Here is a 15,305-nt window from a genome sequence, read left to right as displayed (position 1 = left end):
GAAGTGCAGCCTATATATGTACAATTATATTTTTCTTTTTAAATTTAGTGGGTGCGGCTTATATTCAGGTGCACTCAATAGTCCGGAAATTATGGTATATCAGCAATTTGTTCAATTAAACAGGCCCAGGTTTTTTTAGTGAGTCAGTAATCAATTAAATTAATTATATAAAGTAATTTTATTTCATTATATAAAAATATTTATAATGTTTTTGTGTTGCATTCTTTATCCAGTAGCAGCACAACTCTGTGCTTTCTTTCATAAGTTGAACAAAGATGACGTTGTTGCCAAAGGGGCTCTGACGCAAACCACCGAGAACAATATTCCTATGGGATAAAGTGCAGCGGTGCCAAAGTATGGCTGCTCTTGAAGGAAACCATACACACCGGCACGCAACAGGAAAGTACATCTCTGTGTTCTTTGATTGCACACAGGACTCACAGCAGCAGCAAAATATGCGAGGTTGATTGCGTAATTGTACAAAATAAATGGTCAGGAAAATGGAAATGCTTCAGGTCTGTCGTCGGCCGAGGCGTGTTTAAATGATAATGTATCAATCTTGCTGCTTTGTGCATGTAGGTGTTTGCATTACTCCTTTGTCTGCATGTGTTCAGACGTATATGTGATGTGTGCCCGTGAGAGAGGGAGATTCAGAGGAAAGGAGGCAGCCCTCTCTGTAGTGTCAGCCTTTGATCAGTGTGTTTGTGTGTGTGTGTGTGTGTGTGTGTGCTGTGTATTGGAGGCAGATGAAACACTGTGCACCCATGCACCACTCACAGAACACCCACTATGTTTCTCTGAGTCTGTTTTTCTGCTTTACTTTACCTCATTCCTCCTCCTCCCACCTCTCCTCTCGCCCTAACCCCTCGAAGCGATGATTCTTGACCACAGCCACTTTAAGGGCGATTCATGCAGAGCTGCACTTTCATCCTGGCAGCAACATTTTAACCAGTTTTTTTCTGGCCTTTTATCAGATTATGAAGTAAATGAGGAACGGGGTGAAGTGACCTGCTGCTGTAGACTGACTCACTGGCAGGGAGGCGCAGTGTGAGGCAAGAGAAGGGACAGCAGCTTTGGATCTGTTGCTGCGAGATAGCATCGAGATTCTGCTGAATCAGGACGTTTTGACACAGATGTAGATTTTAGAAATTAGGACACAAAGTTTGCAGAGGCAATAACTCCAGGCCAAAGCCGTGGAAAAAAAACTTTTTCATGAATTAACTCACAGAAAGGAGACAAAAGGGTACAGCACCCTATAAATATCTGCACTTTAATGAAGACTGCTTCAGTCTCTTTAGCCACAAAGGGCTGTGCTGATGTAAACACATTGCCGTCTGTTGCATTGATTAACTTAATTAATTATCTCATTTGCATAATTTGCAATGGTAAATATGATGGTGATTACATTGCAGGGTGTAGGAAGCCTATTTGTCTCCTTCTTTGTGTCTTACTAATTAGTTCATCCACACCAGCAAGTGGAGCTGTGGATCAGTTTTCTGACATTTTCTCGTTGTCTTTAAGCTTTAAAAAAATCTTTGTTCTTCTGCTCACATAACATTTCTTCATCAATTTAAACATACATCAATGAGCTTCGACACGTCTTTGTTTTCAAATGAACCCTTGGCGGATGCTTCTTTTATTCCTATAGAAATCCTAATATCCTATTTCCATGGCAACCTAGTCTGATATATTTAGTCCTGTCTTTGCCTCATTAAAGTGTCTAGTTACTTTAATATGTATATTTTAGAAATTACTCTTCCAATCAAACTATTATGAGGTGTATATTTATATATATATATTCTGCACACTCAACTGTCAGCTGGTGCAAACATACATTTGATTTTATCATTGCAATACTGATTTTATTACATATTTTCACACTGCAAGTTGTATTATGGCCAAATAATGCATCATGTGCAAAAGTGCATTTTTAAGGGCATTTGTCATATATATATATAATTGAAGTTTTCTTTATAAAATGTAACTCCTTGACATTCCAAAAAAAGTAGATACATATTTATAAATATGTACATGAAGTCTACCTTCAAATAGCAGACAGTATCTGGGAACAAATTCAATTGACATACGTTCTCAATATGGGATTTCATGTCAACCAGAGAGTCTCCGACTGGACTAATTCACATTTTATATTCACAAAACCCAACCTTAATGATACCTTTGGTCTTTCTCCACTTAGGTTTCCTCAGCACTGGCGATCAGTCTGCGAAGGGAAACTACGGTCTACTGGACCAGATCCAGGCCCTGCGCTGGCTCAATGAGAATATCGGCCACTTTGGTGGAGATCCAGAGAGGATAACCATCTTTGGCTCTGGAGCTGGGGCCTCCTGCGTCAACCTTCTCATCCTTTCTCACCATTCTGAGGGTAATCCCTACAGTCATTATATGTTATTTGCTTGCATGGTATAAATTTCATTTCTATTAACCCTCACGCACTGCAATGTTATATTAACTACACATTTGGTACAATACCACAGACAATAAATATCTTCAAATAAAATTGATATTGACATACTAGGAGTATCTTAGGGCAGGGGTGTCCAACTCATTTTCACCGGTGGGGTGGGTGTGGGGGGGGCACAGCAGCAATACAGTTCCCCTTGAAGGGCCGGTTGCAAATGGAACACACAGATGTAACTACCTTATAACCTATTAATAGATGTTTCTGCAATTGATTATTATTTGTTCAAGTGACAAATATTTATCAATGCTGTGTAATAAAGAAACACTTTTAATTTATCAGGTCAAGAAACTCTGCAGCATGGACTTTCATAAATGCTTTAAGCTCCTGCGGGCCATGCAAAATGACTGCATTTGGCCCCCCGGCCTTGAGTTTGACACATCTTAGAGGATGTAGAACAGGGGGGCTTTGATTTATGTCGGAATTCCGTTCCCTATGGCGCGAAGTAATGTGATTTTTGACCGAGGTTGGAACTCACATACTCCACAAAAGTACCCACGTCACTCATATAAGCTAACATAGTGGTAACATCATAGTCTAAAACATAACACCAGAAGAGTCTGACTTGCACCTGGGAGCCATAATGAAGGGCAAAATGTTCCCAAAAATCGATGCAAACGAAGAACGTGAATGTAGCACAAACCGATGTATAGTGTGCAACTGGCAAACGTAAACAAAGCCGTCTGCAGCATAAAGCACCACATAACGAGGTATTTGACCGCTCTGCTCGCCAACAAGTTCCCGTGCAAAATTAGTTTTAGTCAAACAAGACTTTCTTAATACATTTATGGGATGGCGATGCAACCATAAAGCGTTGTAGGTTGAGAACGGCATAGACCAAGGACCCCCTGTGTGAATCACATGTGTGTTTAGGGAGGTTAAACTTAGAGCTAGGTTTGACAAAGAGAACTTCACATTTACCAGAGAAGCCTATGTTAACCCTTTTGTTTCCTGTGAAAAGCTCAACTCCCCCAACCCTCCGTGTGTCTGTTCGAATCCCTCCACTTTGTCATCATCCCATTGTGATCATCGTCTCAGTCGTCACCATCAGCATCTAACACCAGCCTGCCACAGAGCTGCTTGTTTGTCATGCAACCTTCCCCTCCTTTCTATTCGTCCGTGTTGCCAGGTAAGGAGTCTGTTGCTCGTACCCTTAAAGAACACTCAGTCATGTCACGAATATAGCAGATGCATGCATGGTGCATAGCAGGTTGGAAATGGTGGGTGACATGACGAAGGATGAAGAAGGGTGAAGAAGAGAAGATCATTTAAAAGTGTTTCTAAGAGAAAGAAGAAATCTAAGAAAATATTGTTAATGAAAAAATAAAACAAAGCTCATCTTCCCCACATCTCCCTGTCTTCCTGTGTGGGTGAAAATATGAAGGATTTTTTTCCAGACTATAATTTCAGTTCAGTAGCAGCGCTTGATAATTAACTGATGAGTCAACAGCTCAAATAGGGTAAGAATAAAAAACGAAATATATTGGGCAGCACTTTAAAATGAATACACAAACCCACCTCCAAGCAAGACCTGTTTATTTTAGAATTTTAGAATCTTACAATCTGTTATAGAGTTCCATTTACTAAAAAAACAAAAACAAAAACAAAAACAAAAAACGTAAGCTATTTCTACAACATAAAACCACGTTCTGCAACTTGTAGCTCAAGTGACACACATTGCTGTTCAGGCTCTCCACATTGGCTCCTCGTGAGACCACTTTAAATGTTTGTGATTGGACCAAATTTATCCTGGCTGTCGTATTCACCCAAAAACATTCATGCATCGCCTAATAACATCACATTGAATGGTTACCATTGGAAGATAGTAGTGCATCCTGTATCTGTAGTCACTGATACTTTTGAGAACTGATACTTGTTTTAACAAACTGAACGATAAATCGAAAAAACAATACTATAATAAAATAAACTATAAGGAATGTAAAAAAACAAAAATGAAAATGTAAAACTGTACAGGAAACATGGGGAACAGGTGAAACAACAGTACTGTCTACAGGAGAAGTGGGAATGACATGTTATTGTTTGTAAATTTCAGAAATCTCTTGTCCCAGTCCTGCCTCAACACCCTGTGCTTTAGCATTTAATATATCAATCTGCTTCAGTCATGATATTTGTTTTTCTGTGTTTCATTTTGTGTCTCATTTGAATTCTGACCACAGCCACACACCACCAAAGACCTGTTCTGTCTGTACAGGTGCTAGAAATTCAGAAAAATAAATAAAACATTGTTTGGTCTGAGTCTGTTGATGAACTCTATGACACTAGAAGGTCAACTGTAGTAAAACAAACTTCTCCTTTCAGGTCTCTTCCACAGGGCCATAGCTCAGAGTGGAACTGCCATCTCCAGTTGGTCCGTCAACTACCAGCCACTCAAGTACACCAAGATCCTTGCCCGGAAGGTGGGCTGCACCTACTCAGAGACGGCCGACCTGGTGGACTGCTTGAGACGCAAAAACTTCAGGGAGCTAGTAGACCAGGACATCCAACCAGCTCGCTACCACATTGCCTTTGGTCCTGTAGTTGATGGTGATGTGGTGCCAGATGATCCTGAGATCCTCATGCAGCAGGTGAGTCATGGGTACCAGTGTGATGAGTAACACTTCGGAATAATGACTGTGTAGTCAGCAACTCAGCATGATCACTGACGGACTTCCCAGGGTGCATCTGTACTTCACTTAAACTTGATTGAGACAATCGTTCAACAACTCTATCAGAAATGATAAACAAGAGCACATTACTGTATGGGTTGTTTACTCTGAATCAAACAAGCCATACTGTATACCTAGAGTTAAAGATTTGGAACATTGAAGATCAACTATATTTAAAATAGAGTGTAATAATAAAAATGAATAGATGAATATTTCCTACATAGTGCAATTCACATTTCTTGACAAAAATTGCATTTGTCTAAGGATCCTATAATAAACTGAAAAAACCATAGATGTGTTCAGTACCATGTGCAAATCAACAGTAGGTTATGTCTTCTCTTCTTTTGCCACTAGGGGGAGTTCCTCAACTATGACATCCTTATAGGAGTGAACCAAGGAGAGGGGCTGAAGTTCGTGGATGACAGTGAAGACAATGACGGCATCTCAGCAGCCGCCTTCGACTACACCATCTCTAACTTTGTAGATAATCTCTATGGATACCCTGAAGGTGAGAAATGTCTGTTTCTGTTGTTTACCATGTCAACTCTTCTGGGGAGACTTTAGTCATTCACTTATTCATTCATCTTCTGCTGCTCAAGTCCCTGTTGTCCATATATGAAGGATGGAGAAGGACTAATGTCAAATTGGCTGTTCACCTCAACGATACTTTTTGGGGGTTTTTTCAAGGCGTCACATGCACATTTAACCTAAACTCCAGAAGTGCCCCAGAAGTGCAGTGCAAAAACAACATGTGGGCAGAGGAAATGTCTGTATAAAGAGTGTTGTTGGTGGATTCACAGCAAAGACAAGCAAGCTAAAGAGTCTGTCAATCACTGAGATTATCTTTCACAGTGGTGGCTCTGTGTTCTGGCCTTTGAGGCTCTGTGGGCATTAATGCTGCCTCTCATTATCCCCCAGGAAGCTAGCTCCCAATCACTATGCTGTTGTTCCTAACTGATCAACCTGCAAACTGCTCTCAGCGGGCCACAGCCAGAATACAGGCACACACTATAATGTATGCTGGCTGCATGACGAGTGTACTGGTTGAAGCAGATTCTTTGCTTTTGTCTTTAACATCTATCTGTGTCTCCTGTTTTTCTCAGTGTTTCTCTTTAAATATATTTTAGTAATTACAGTTTTGTTCTTTTTCTCTTCTCACGTCTTCAACTAAAGGCAAAGACATCCTGAGGGAAACCATTAAGTTTATGTACACGGACTGGGCTGACAGAGACAATGGTGACATGAGGAGGAAGACTCTCTTAGCTCTATTTACGGACCACCAGTGGGTGGCGCCAGCAGTGGCCACCGCCAAGCTCCATGCTGAGTTTCAGTCCCCAGTGTACTTTTATACTTTTTACCACCACTGCCAGACTGAGACTCGACCTGAATGGGCCGACGCGGCGCATGGAGATGAGATACCGTACGTGTTCGGAGTTCCCATGATCGGCGCCACGGATTTGTTCCCATGCAACTTCTCCAAGAACGATGTAATGCTGAGCGCTGTGGTCATGACCTACTGGACCAACTTTGCTAAAACTGGGTAGGCTGTTAATATTGTATTTGTTCAGAAATGTCAAAGTTTCTTTTTTTTAAATATATGAAACATGTATTTTTCATGACATTTCTTTTGTCAAATTTAAGTTTCTTCTCTGTTGTTCTTTAGGGATCCTAACCTGCCAGTGCCCCAGGACACTAAGTTCATTCACACCAAACCGAATCGCTTTGAAGAGGTTATCTGGACCAAGTTCAACTCAAAGGATAAGCAGTATCTCCACATTGGCTTAAAACCACGAGTAAGAGACAACTACAGGGCCAACAAAGTGGCCTTTTGGCTGGAGTTAGTCCCACATCTTCACAGTCTCCATGAGGTGCTCTTCCCTACCACGACCCGATCACTACCAGGCCCCCGTCCTAGCACCTACGGACCCTGGCCTAGACCGCCAGGTCCTCGCACCACTCGTCACCCATACCCTACATTTCCGCCGGAGATGGACGGAGACGGATCGGATCGTCCGCCCCAGGTTCTGTTCCCGGGAGACCCGCGGGACTACTCCACTGAACTCAGTGTGACAGTGGCTGTGGGGGCGTCACTTCTCTTCCTCAACATTCTTGCCTTTGCTGCACTGTACTACAAACGTGATAAGCGACACGAGATGCGACGCCATCGTCTGTCTCCTCAGAGGGGCGGCCCTGCCAATGACTTGGCCCACAGTCAGGAGGAAGAGATCATGTCTCTGCAGATGAAGCACTCAGAGCACGATGCTCACCACGATATGGAACCTCTCCGGCCACATGACATCCTGCGGCCCGCCTGTCCGCCTGACTACACACTGGCACTGCGCCGTGCCCCGGACGATGTCCCACTGATGACTCCAAACACCATCACCATGATCCCCAGTACCATCACCAGCATGCAGCCTCTTCATGCTTTTAACACTTTCCCCTCTACTGGCCACAACAACACCCTGCCACACCCGCATTCTACAACCAGGGTATAGTACGGACTGCTGTGATACAGCGCCACCCAATGACCAGCAAGACTGGCTGTGCTGTTGATCTAGAAAAGAGGCTGCTGGGTGTGGGCCTTTGTTCTGGTTTCTGACTATTTTGTCTGTCCCCTGCTGTAAAACCTTGGCGCCCTCCACTGGCGGAAAGTGGACAAGCACCTGGACGGCAAGTCAGCAGAAAATGCATTTGGAGAGGATCAAAACTTTAAAAAGATTCTGCTCTTAAGAGAAGTCTGCATTTTCCTGACTGTAGCTCTGTGACATCTGTCAAAGGGAATTTTAGTTTTGTAAGATCTCCCGTTTTATTCTACAGCTACGTCACCAACATACAGTCGATTCTTCTTTTTTCAACATTTGCCCTATCCATACATTGTTTCTTTGTACTCTGCAGAATGTGTTTCTGCTTAGTGACTCACTGTTGAAAACTTAGCAGGATCTGCAGGAGGATCTGACATCTCTCTCTCTCTCTCTCTCTCTCTCTCTCTCTCTCTCTTTCTCACACACACACACACCACACACCACATGGAAACCAGCATTTTTGGTGCCAAGTATGTTTAACTGTGTTTGTGTTCCCTTTTGAAGCAGATGGAGGTAAGAAAATTCTAGACTACTTCTATTTAGTGTTAACTAAAAGATGCTGTGCGCTCTCATGACAACGTGCCAAACAGGCCCCCTGTTGTTTTCCTCAATATAATTTAGATTTTTCTCTTTGTCATTTGTTAACTGTTGCTTTTTTGTGAAACTTTCTTTTGCTAAATATAGACATAGAGAAATGATATTATATATAGATATATAAATATATAGATATAAATGTGTACAAAGGAAAAAGTATATAAAAGGGTTTTCTCAGTGGGGATCTATGCATGAATTATTTTTGAAGATGACGATGAGGATACGACTGTATTTGTCAGTGCACGTTTCCCAAAACGTATGTGAATTCCATTTGTCTACTTTGGTCTGTTTGACCTTGCATAATAAGAATGGAAAAAAGTAATCATTTATTCAGAAGTGATGGTCGAAACAACCGCATAATCAGCGATTCATTTGTTTTTGATACAAGTTTGTTTTTTAATCAAATGTCCTCAACCAGAGGGGTTCTAGCATCTCCATCTTTGTATCTGTTTATGTTAAGGGTACTTGACAAACCATATCTGTTGTTGTTGCTGGTTTGTATGGAAATATTTGTCTTTGTTTCCATCAAGGTGAAAAACATGAGGAAGAGCTTTTGCTCTTCTCCAGCACATGCATACTCTCCCAATAGTGTGTGTGTCTTTGGGTGGAGGGTCCCTTATTTGACAGCATGTGGGCAGAAAGACAGAGAATAGGCAGACAGGGTGGATAATTCTCTTGGTCAAACTCTGAACTCAGAATTGTGCTTCTTCTTGCTGACTATCCAAACACCACCTCTCCCTCTTCTCTTCTCAGTCCAGATATTTAAGTTTGGGTTTTTTACACCAATGTTGCAGTAATCACTCATGCATACCCCACTGTGAATTCAAAACTCCAAAACTCCTGATGTCATCGTTCTAAACAATATTTGACCCCCAGTTTAGCTCTAGGACACTTCACAAGTCTAGGGCAGGTATTTTATTATTTTTGTATTATTTTTGAGGGTAGCTCAACAGTTGTATTTGAAACTTTTAAGCACACTGAGGGTAGCTGGTGGTCCTTGAAATCTTGGAGCCAAGCTGCAAGATCAAAAGGGAGGCCCTGGTCTCTTAAACAGGGTAAAAGCAACAAAAAAGTCAACTTCTGGTTTTCCTTTTCCTCTCTGTTTAAGTGACAGGGAATTGCAGGCGTACAGAATCTCACCAAAATATGTCATTGTTTTTTGTTTTTTTATTTTTTAAACAGGATGTTAACTGAACTCTTATATGAGCCCAGACAAGCCTCCACAAATGGTTATTCAAGAAGTCAGTTACTGGTGCTGTCTTTGCTTGTGTTCTAGCTCCAGAGCGTTTCATTTGTTTTCTGTTATATTACTGAAGGGTGATGGGCTGACCTGGAGGGCCATACAGACACGGCACTTTGCTCCTCTTTTCAGTCTTTGTTTGACTCCTGAAAGTGACACAGTGGGCACAATGTACAACACAGTAAAACTCACTGGGTTGCTTTGCAGGCGACACTGTGGGATTGGTTATGGACATAGAAAGTGCCAGCTGTTGAGACAAGACATCAGGAAAGGATTTAAAGTCAGACTCACAGCCTCAAATGTGGAAATCAACCCTACAAGATGAATGAGAACGAAAGAGTGAAATTGAAAGGCTCACCGTTCTCCCATCTCACTCCTCGGTCCGACAGATCATCAGCTCCAATTGGTGGCTGCCAGTGAAACTCTTTGTACTCATTCCCGTGGATAAGGAGACAGTGAGGGGTCAACAAAGCTACAATGATTCCAGTGTGGTGGGAAACAACAACATTCAGTTTTGTCTTTTACATTTTTTGTGGCTATTTTGTAAAGTAACGCTTTAGGGACACTGCACGTGTGGAGAAAACTGACACGATCTGTGGTGAGACACAGATGCAGCTTATGGAAGAGGAGCAAAACTGTACATTTTTAAGTGTAAGAATCGAACAGACAAATATTTGTAAATATATGTTTCTCGTTGTTTATTTCTGAGTGAATGGATGAATAAAATACTTATTTTGCGACAGTAACAGACAACAGGTGCAGTTTGCGGAAAGGGCCCTTATGAAGGTTTGTAAGGTTAATACATTTGACAATAATTTCTCCTTATTTATCATTTTCTTTGCCTTGTTTTGGTCTCACTATGAACACATGGGTATTCTGTAGCATAACAGTTCCTGGTTGGGAAAGTCACTGTAGCAGAATTTCCCAACCAGAACCCACATTACAATACAGTACACTCATCATGTGTGTGATTCCAATGAATAATATTTGTTGAAGTTTAATATTGTTTTTAAATGGATCATGGATACTCCTGCTGCATGAGAACTAGGACCTTTGAAGGCTGAAGTTACTAACACAAGACAGTTTTGCCTTTCTCTAGCTAACCTGATTCATAAAAATGTTGGTAACTGGCCAGGAACATACACTTAGGTGGGTACAGTCTGGTTAATGGAAGCTCACCTCACATGTAGCAGTGTTTACATGTTACCACTTAATTTGTGGGACAGATATGAGGGCTCTGAAACCGTAAGATGCCTCTTATCCTTAGAGAAGATGCCACTGAGCAGCGTGGCATTATGATGGTTAAGGTCGGTAAGACAATGTAGCAGGAGAGAGGGTTTTGTTTTTGGTGAGTTTTTCAGTCTTTGAGCTTGGGTTTGCGTATTCGATCAGGCTGGACAGGTGTAAGCACGTTTGACCAAGACATCTGACTGCAGCCCAGTGGTCTGTACCACCAGAATTGGATTCTCCTCATTTTGACTGCAGTGCTGCAGCAAAAACATAGGGGCCAATGTACACAAAAGTAAGGTTCTGTTGGAGAGGCTGTCGTGTGTAAAGCTGCCATTCGTGCAGTCATGATGCACATGTGTAAAGCTGCCATTCGTGCAGTCATTTGTTGGCTAGGTTTGTTATATATGACACGGACAGAAGCTACAACAGCCCACACTAGCAGATACACCTAGAGCAGGGCCACATATACATACTGTAGACTCCTTCACACACACACAAAGTTGCAAAGTTGCACCTGTTGTCTTGCTTTTCTATTATTTGTTGGATTCTGAAACCCAAGCCTTGAGATAAAGAAAATGTTAAATAATGGAATTAAAAAAATATGATTATCAAAAAAAAGGAAAACTACATAAATAAATGAGGTGATGATATTTCTGTTTACTTTAGAAGTTATTATACACTGTATGCTGTGATTCTGATCTGGGAAACATTAAAGAAATTCATAGCCAAAGTTTACATTATGCTTTTCTATTCTGAATGAATTCTGTGTGTACAACAACCTATTGAAATCCTTCAATAGTCATTAACCCAGTTTAGTTGCCCATTTTGTAATGTTACTTAAATTATGAATTAATGGTTTTGTCTTAATTTATTATATAACCAACTTACCCTTAGGACATTTGTCTAACTTCTAAATATTCCTCTATAAGCTGGACCTTTAGTCTCCGTAAATTAGGGTTGTAAGTCAAATTATTTTAAAGAGGATATTTGTATTTTTTTTAAAATACTAAAGCTATTTTCTCAACGTGGTAGGCGGTAGCTGACAGGCTAAGTGGTGTGTGAATCAAACTGCTGACTGCAATCGCATACACTTTAGCGTCTGAAATCGTGGAGTGAGCAGTTGTTTTGGTACTGTGAAGGCGCAGAAAAGGGTGATGAAAAAAGAAGACGCCACTTTTGGCTGAGACCGGTGGGTGGACCGGTTCTGAACCAGCATTCTGCGATTGGTGTAAAAACGGCTTTTCTCTCGCACATGGTGGTGAATCATCATGAATGGGAAACGACACGATGCACGTGAGTCTCACACAAGAAGTACACAACAACAAACATCCAAACGTGTGCAGTATTCTTTTCTGCAAACCAAATGACACTGGGATGGATAAAATGACTGCAGTAGAAGTTACCAGTGTTCACCATGCAGCATATGAACATTCATATCGGTCAACCGACGACAGAAAATCTCAAGAAAGATTTAGCTCCAGGGTCACTCTGTATATAGCTGTATAGAGTTCTACAACGATGCAGATATATATATTCACATAATATAACATTTGGTAGCTTTGTGCGATGTGCTTCACATTGGTAGGCTGTTCTAAGTTTTAATGATTCACAGAAAGGCTGTTGGCCTGCCACCTGCTGGATTGTGATACAGAATCAGTTTGGTGGCTGTGGAGTATTTTTTTTTTCTTCCTGTTTTGGTCACAGATGGCCATATAATTCACAGGAGTTGTTGGTTTTACAGAGACCATTTTACATTTGAATTGTTTAATTTACATGTGTGTGCCTTATCTGGTTATTCCATGTTAAATGTTGAAGAATGTTGAAGTTTTTGTTACTATTATTGAAGTAAAAGGCGAGATATGTGCATGTTACTTGGTTAAAAAAAAAGGTTAGCTGTAAATGGTTGTGGCTGTCCCTCCCACATAAACCTGCCAGTTTTCTGTCTGCAGATATGGCCTAGGTCACGAAAAGTAACGTTTTATAATAAAGAACTATTTCATTGAGTTATTTATTTCTTTAACAAAGTGCTGTGAGGACAGCTGACATACAGGTTGATAAGACATTCAGTATAAGCTCAGAGCCGACCGTTGATTACAATGGAAAGTGTATATTTATTTTCAACATTAATTTCTGTATTTATTTTAAATTTTTGGAGCTTGATATATTAATATATGTGGTCTGAATCCCCCAGCTGTTTTCTGGTCCTCTGTAACTCTTAAGTGATAGACCTCCAAATCATCAATAACATTTACTCACAAGAACATCTAGAAATGAAACAAGGTAATGATTGTAAGGTGAACATTCATCGTCCATTGACATGATCACGTAGTTTAGAGGGAAGTAGATTTAGCTGGTATTCTTGGAAACAGTCACTTTTATATACGTAACATTTAAATCAAGACACATTCAAAGCCCAGAAGCTTCTGTCACTTCCTTGTTGATGTTGGTAAAACATTTATGCTGTCTTCAGATCGCCGTTTCTGTTGTCAGTTTATGAAAGGTTTATGAAAGGTGGGGGGAAAAAAAACTTTATCCACGTTTTGAACAGTTCATATCAAGTATAATTTACAAATCTATGAGAAAATTCAAATGGATGAATATTTAAGGTTTACAACTCTGCCTTCTGCCTGCAGGACCATAATACAAGCACATTTTTTAAAGTACTATTTGGACAACACAGAACCTACAGTAATTCACATAACTGATTATAACCAGCCTGTGAGATACATTGGCCACCTTACTGTAAGTTTATGCTGCACAGATTTTATGTAGGAGTTTTTCCTGAATTATAATAATAATAATAATTATTATTATTGTATGACTTACTACTAATGACTTTAGCTCATCTGAAATTCAGAACATGTTTTTGCCTTTTTTATTTCCTTTTGTAACATTCAGTGCATGGTCGTGTTCAAATCAGATCAGTTTCCTGTAACGTCATTTATTTGTTGTAGTATATTGTTCTGTTGTGGGCTGAGCTGCAGAGCCTCAGTTTTTTTAAGATTTAATGAATGTGCACTAACCTCTTCATGTTTGTCCAGCTGAACAGGATGGAAGATATGGTTTCTGACATTTTATGATCTGTATTAATGTAAAAAAGAAATCAGAAATGTATTTAAGAAAGTTAATATTGATACTGAGCACACAGTGTACTGAGATACATTGATAATAATCAGACATTTTATTTTGTTTTTTAAAAGTAACATGTTTTACATTGGCAATTCTCTAGGTTACTACTGATAGTAATACAATTTTTTTAAAAAACCCACATTTTTCTTCCTACATCTGTTTCCCTTCAGGGGTCACCACAGCAGATCATCTGCCTCCATCTCCCCTCGTCTTTTCCTCCAACTATCTCCTTGTGCTCTTTTACATCATCCACAATTCTCCTCTGAGGTCTTCCTCTTCTCCTTTTTTCTGGTAGTCTCTAACATCCTTTGTCTGATACTTTCCTCTCCTCAACACATGTCCAAACCATCTCCACCTCACCTCTCTAACCTTATCTCCAAACTGCTCCACCTTAACTGTCCCTCTGATCGACTCATTTCTACTCCTGTTCATCCTCTTCACTCCCAGTGAAAATCTCCCTGTCTTCACCCTTTTCTTCACCTTTTTTGTCCTCTGTCCATTTCCCTGGATGGTTGACCCCAGGTATTTGAACCTAGTCACCCTGCTTTACTACCTCTACTCAACTCACATAATTCACTGTTACATATGACATTTATGATATGAGAAAACAAAAACAACAACAATTCAGTTAATGACATTTGTATATACATATCTGTATGTTATTAATGAGTTATAAAAGTCGAAAAAAGGTTACATTTCCAACAGAAAGGGGCACAAAACAGTTTTGGTTATTCATTCTTCAGGAGTTTTCTAAAATTTAAATTCCAGCATTTTACATCAAATATCAGATTTAATAAGATAATGGTAAGAGATAAAAAAAATCAAATGAGTTAAAAGAATGTAAAATATTTCTTTGCAGTGACTTATTTAGGTTACTTCTTGGTTCATAATATTTTTTTCATATATCTGACAGTGAAAAAATATTCTCTTTTTTCCCCCAAATGAATTCATCAACAAAAGTTAGAATAACGTAATGTTGTCAAGGCCATGATGAGAATAACTGCTCAACATGATTGTAGTTTTTTCTATTTACCTATTGACTTTCCGACACTCTCTTCTGCCTGTGACTTTGACACATTGTTCCAGGCTGAAGGAATATCTGCAGGCTGTACGTTGTATTTTTCTGCAAACTCCTTATTAAACTTTGTCATTACATATTTCCAGTAGTCAGATACGTGAAAAGATCCATCGGCAGGAATTCTCCAGTTTGGGTAAATGGCACGGTAATCTTTGTAAGGATGAAATTCACCCTTTGTTGCAGAACATCTGAAAGACACCCCACTGTCAACTAAAGTAGTGCATATATCAGTGTCAAGTTTCTCTGTGTCTAAAATGTTGTATGAATTCAGACCTTGTGGCCTATGTAGCTTAGCAAAGTGCTC

At 40.1% G+C, this 15,305-nt stretch overlaps 2 protein-coding genes and 1 long non-coding RNA gene across 4 annotated transcripts in view; 2 read left to right on the top strand and 1 right to left on the bottom strand.

The window, feature by feature from the left end:
- The window catches only part of LOC103391461 (neuroligin-2-like), a 153,552-nt gene extending 145,210 nt beyond the window's left edge, over positions 1-8,342 (top strand). Inside the window, exons 6-10 of one of the 2 annotated variants that reach the window (XM_017033900.2) lie at positions 2,198-2,383; positions 4,799-5,064; positions 5,500-5,653; positions 6,319-6,685; positions 6,809-8,342. In XM_017033900.2, coding sequence (XP_016889389.1) covers positions 2,198-2,383; positions 4,799-5,064; positions 5,500-5,653; positions 6,319-6,685; positions 6,809-7,643 — 1,808 coding nt within the window. In that variant the 3' untranslated portion in view covers positions 7,644-8,342. The remainder of the gene's footprint in view (positions 1-2,197; positions 2,384-4,798; positions 5,065-5,499; positions 5,654-6,318; positions 6,686-6,808) is intronic. The other variant, XM_017033901.2, reaches the window with a different exon arrangement.
- LOC112487770 (uncharacterized) lies at positions 5,071-14,953 on the bottom strand. Its single transcript, XR_003051181.1, has 3 exons — positions 13,818-14,953; positions 5,682-5,747; positions 5,071-5,204 (listed from the first exon to the last, which is right to left on the bottom strand). It is a non-coding gene; the product is annotated as an uncharacterized LOC112487770 (long non-coding RNA).
- The window catches only part of LOC103391145 (neuroligin-2-like), a 20,022-nt gene continuing 16,537 nt past the window's right edge, over positions 11,821-15,305 (top strand). The window contains exon 1 of the mRNA XM_017033905.2: positions 11,821-12,087. Within this exon, the coding sequence (XP_016889394.1) occupies positions 12,063-12,087 (25 nt within the window). The 5' untranslated portion in view covers positions 11,821-12,062. The remainder of the gene's footprint in view (positions 12,088-15,305) is intronic.

This window comes from Cynoglossus semilaevis, chromosome 1 (genome assembly GCF_000523025.1).
Source record: "Cynoglossus semilaevis isolate Cse_v1.0 chromosome 1, Cse_v1.0, whole genome shotgun sequence".
Classification (NCBI taxonomy): domain Eukaryota; kingdom Metazoa; phylum Chordata; class Actinopteri; order Pleuronectiformes; family Cynoglossidae; genus Cynoglossus; species Cynoglossus semilaevis.
The sequence above is the reverse complement of the archived record's forward strand: the minus strand, read 5'-3'. Positions and strand labels throughout refer to the sequence as shown.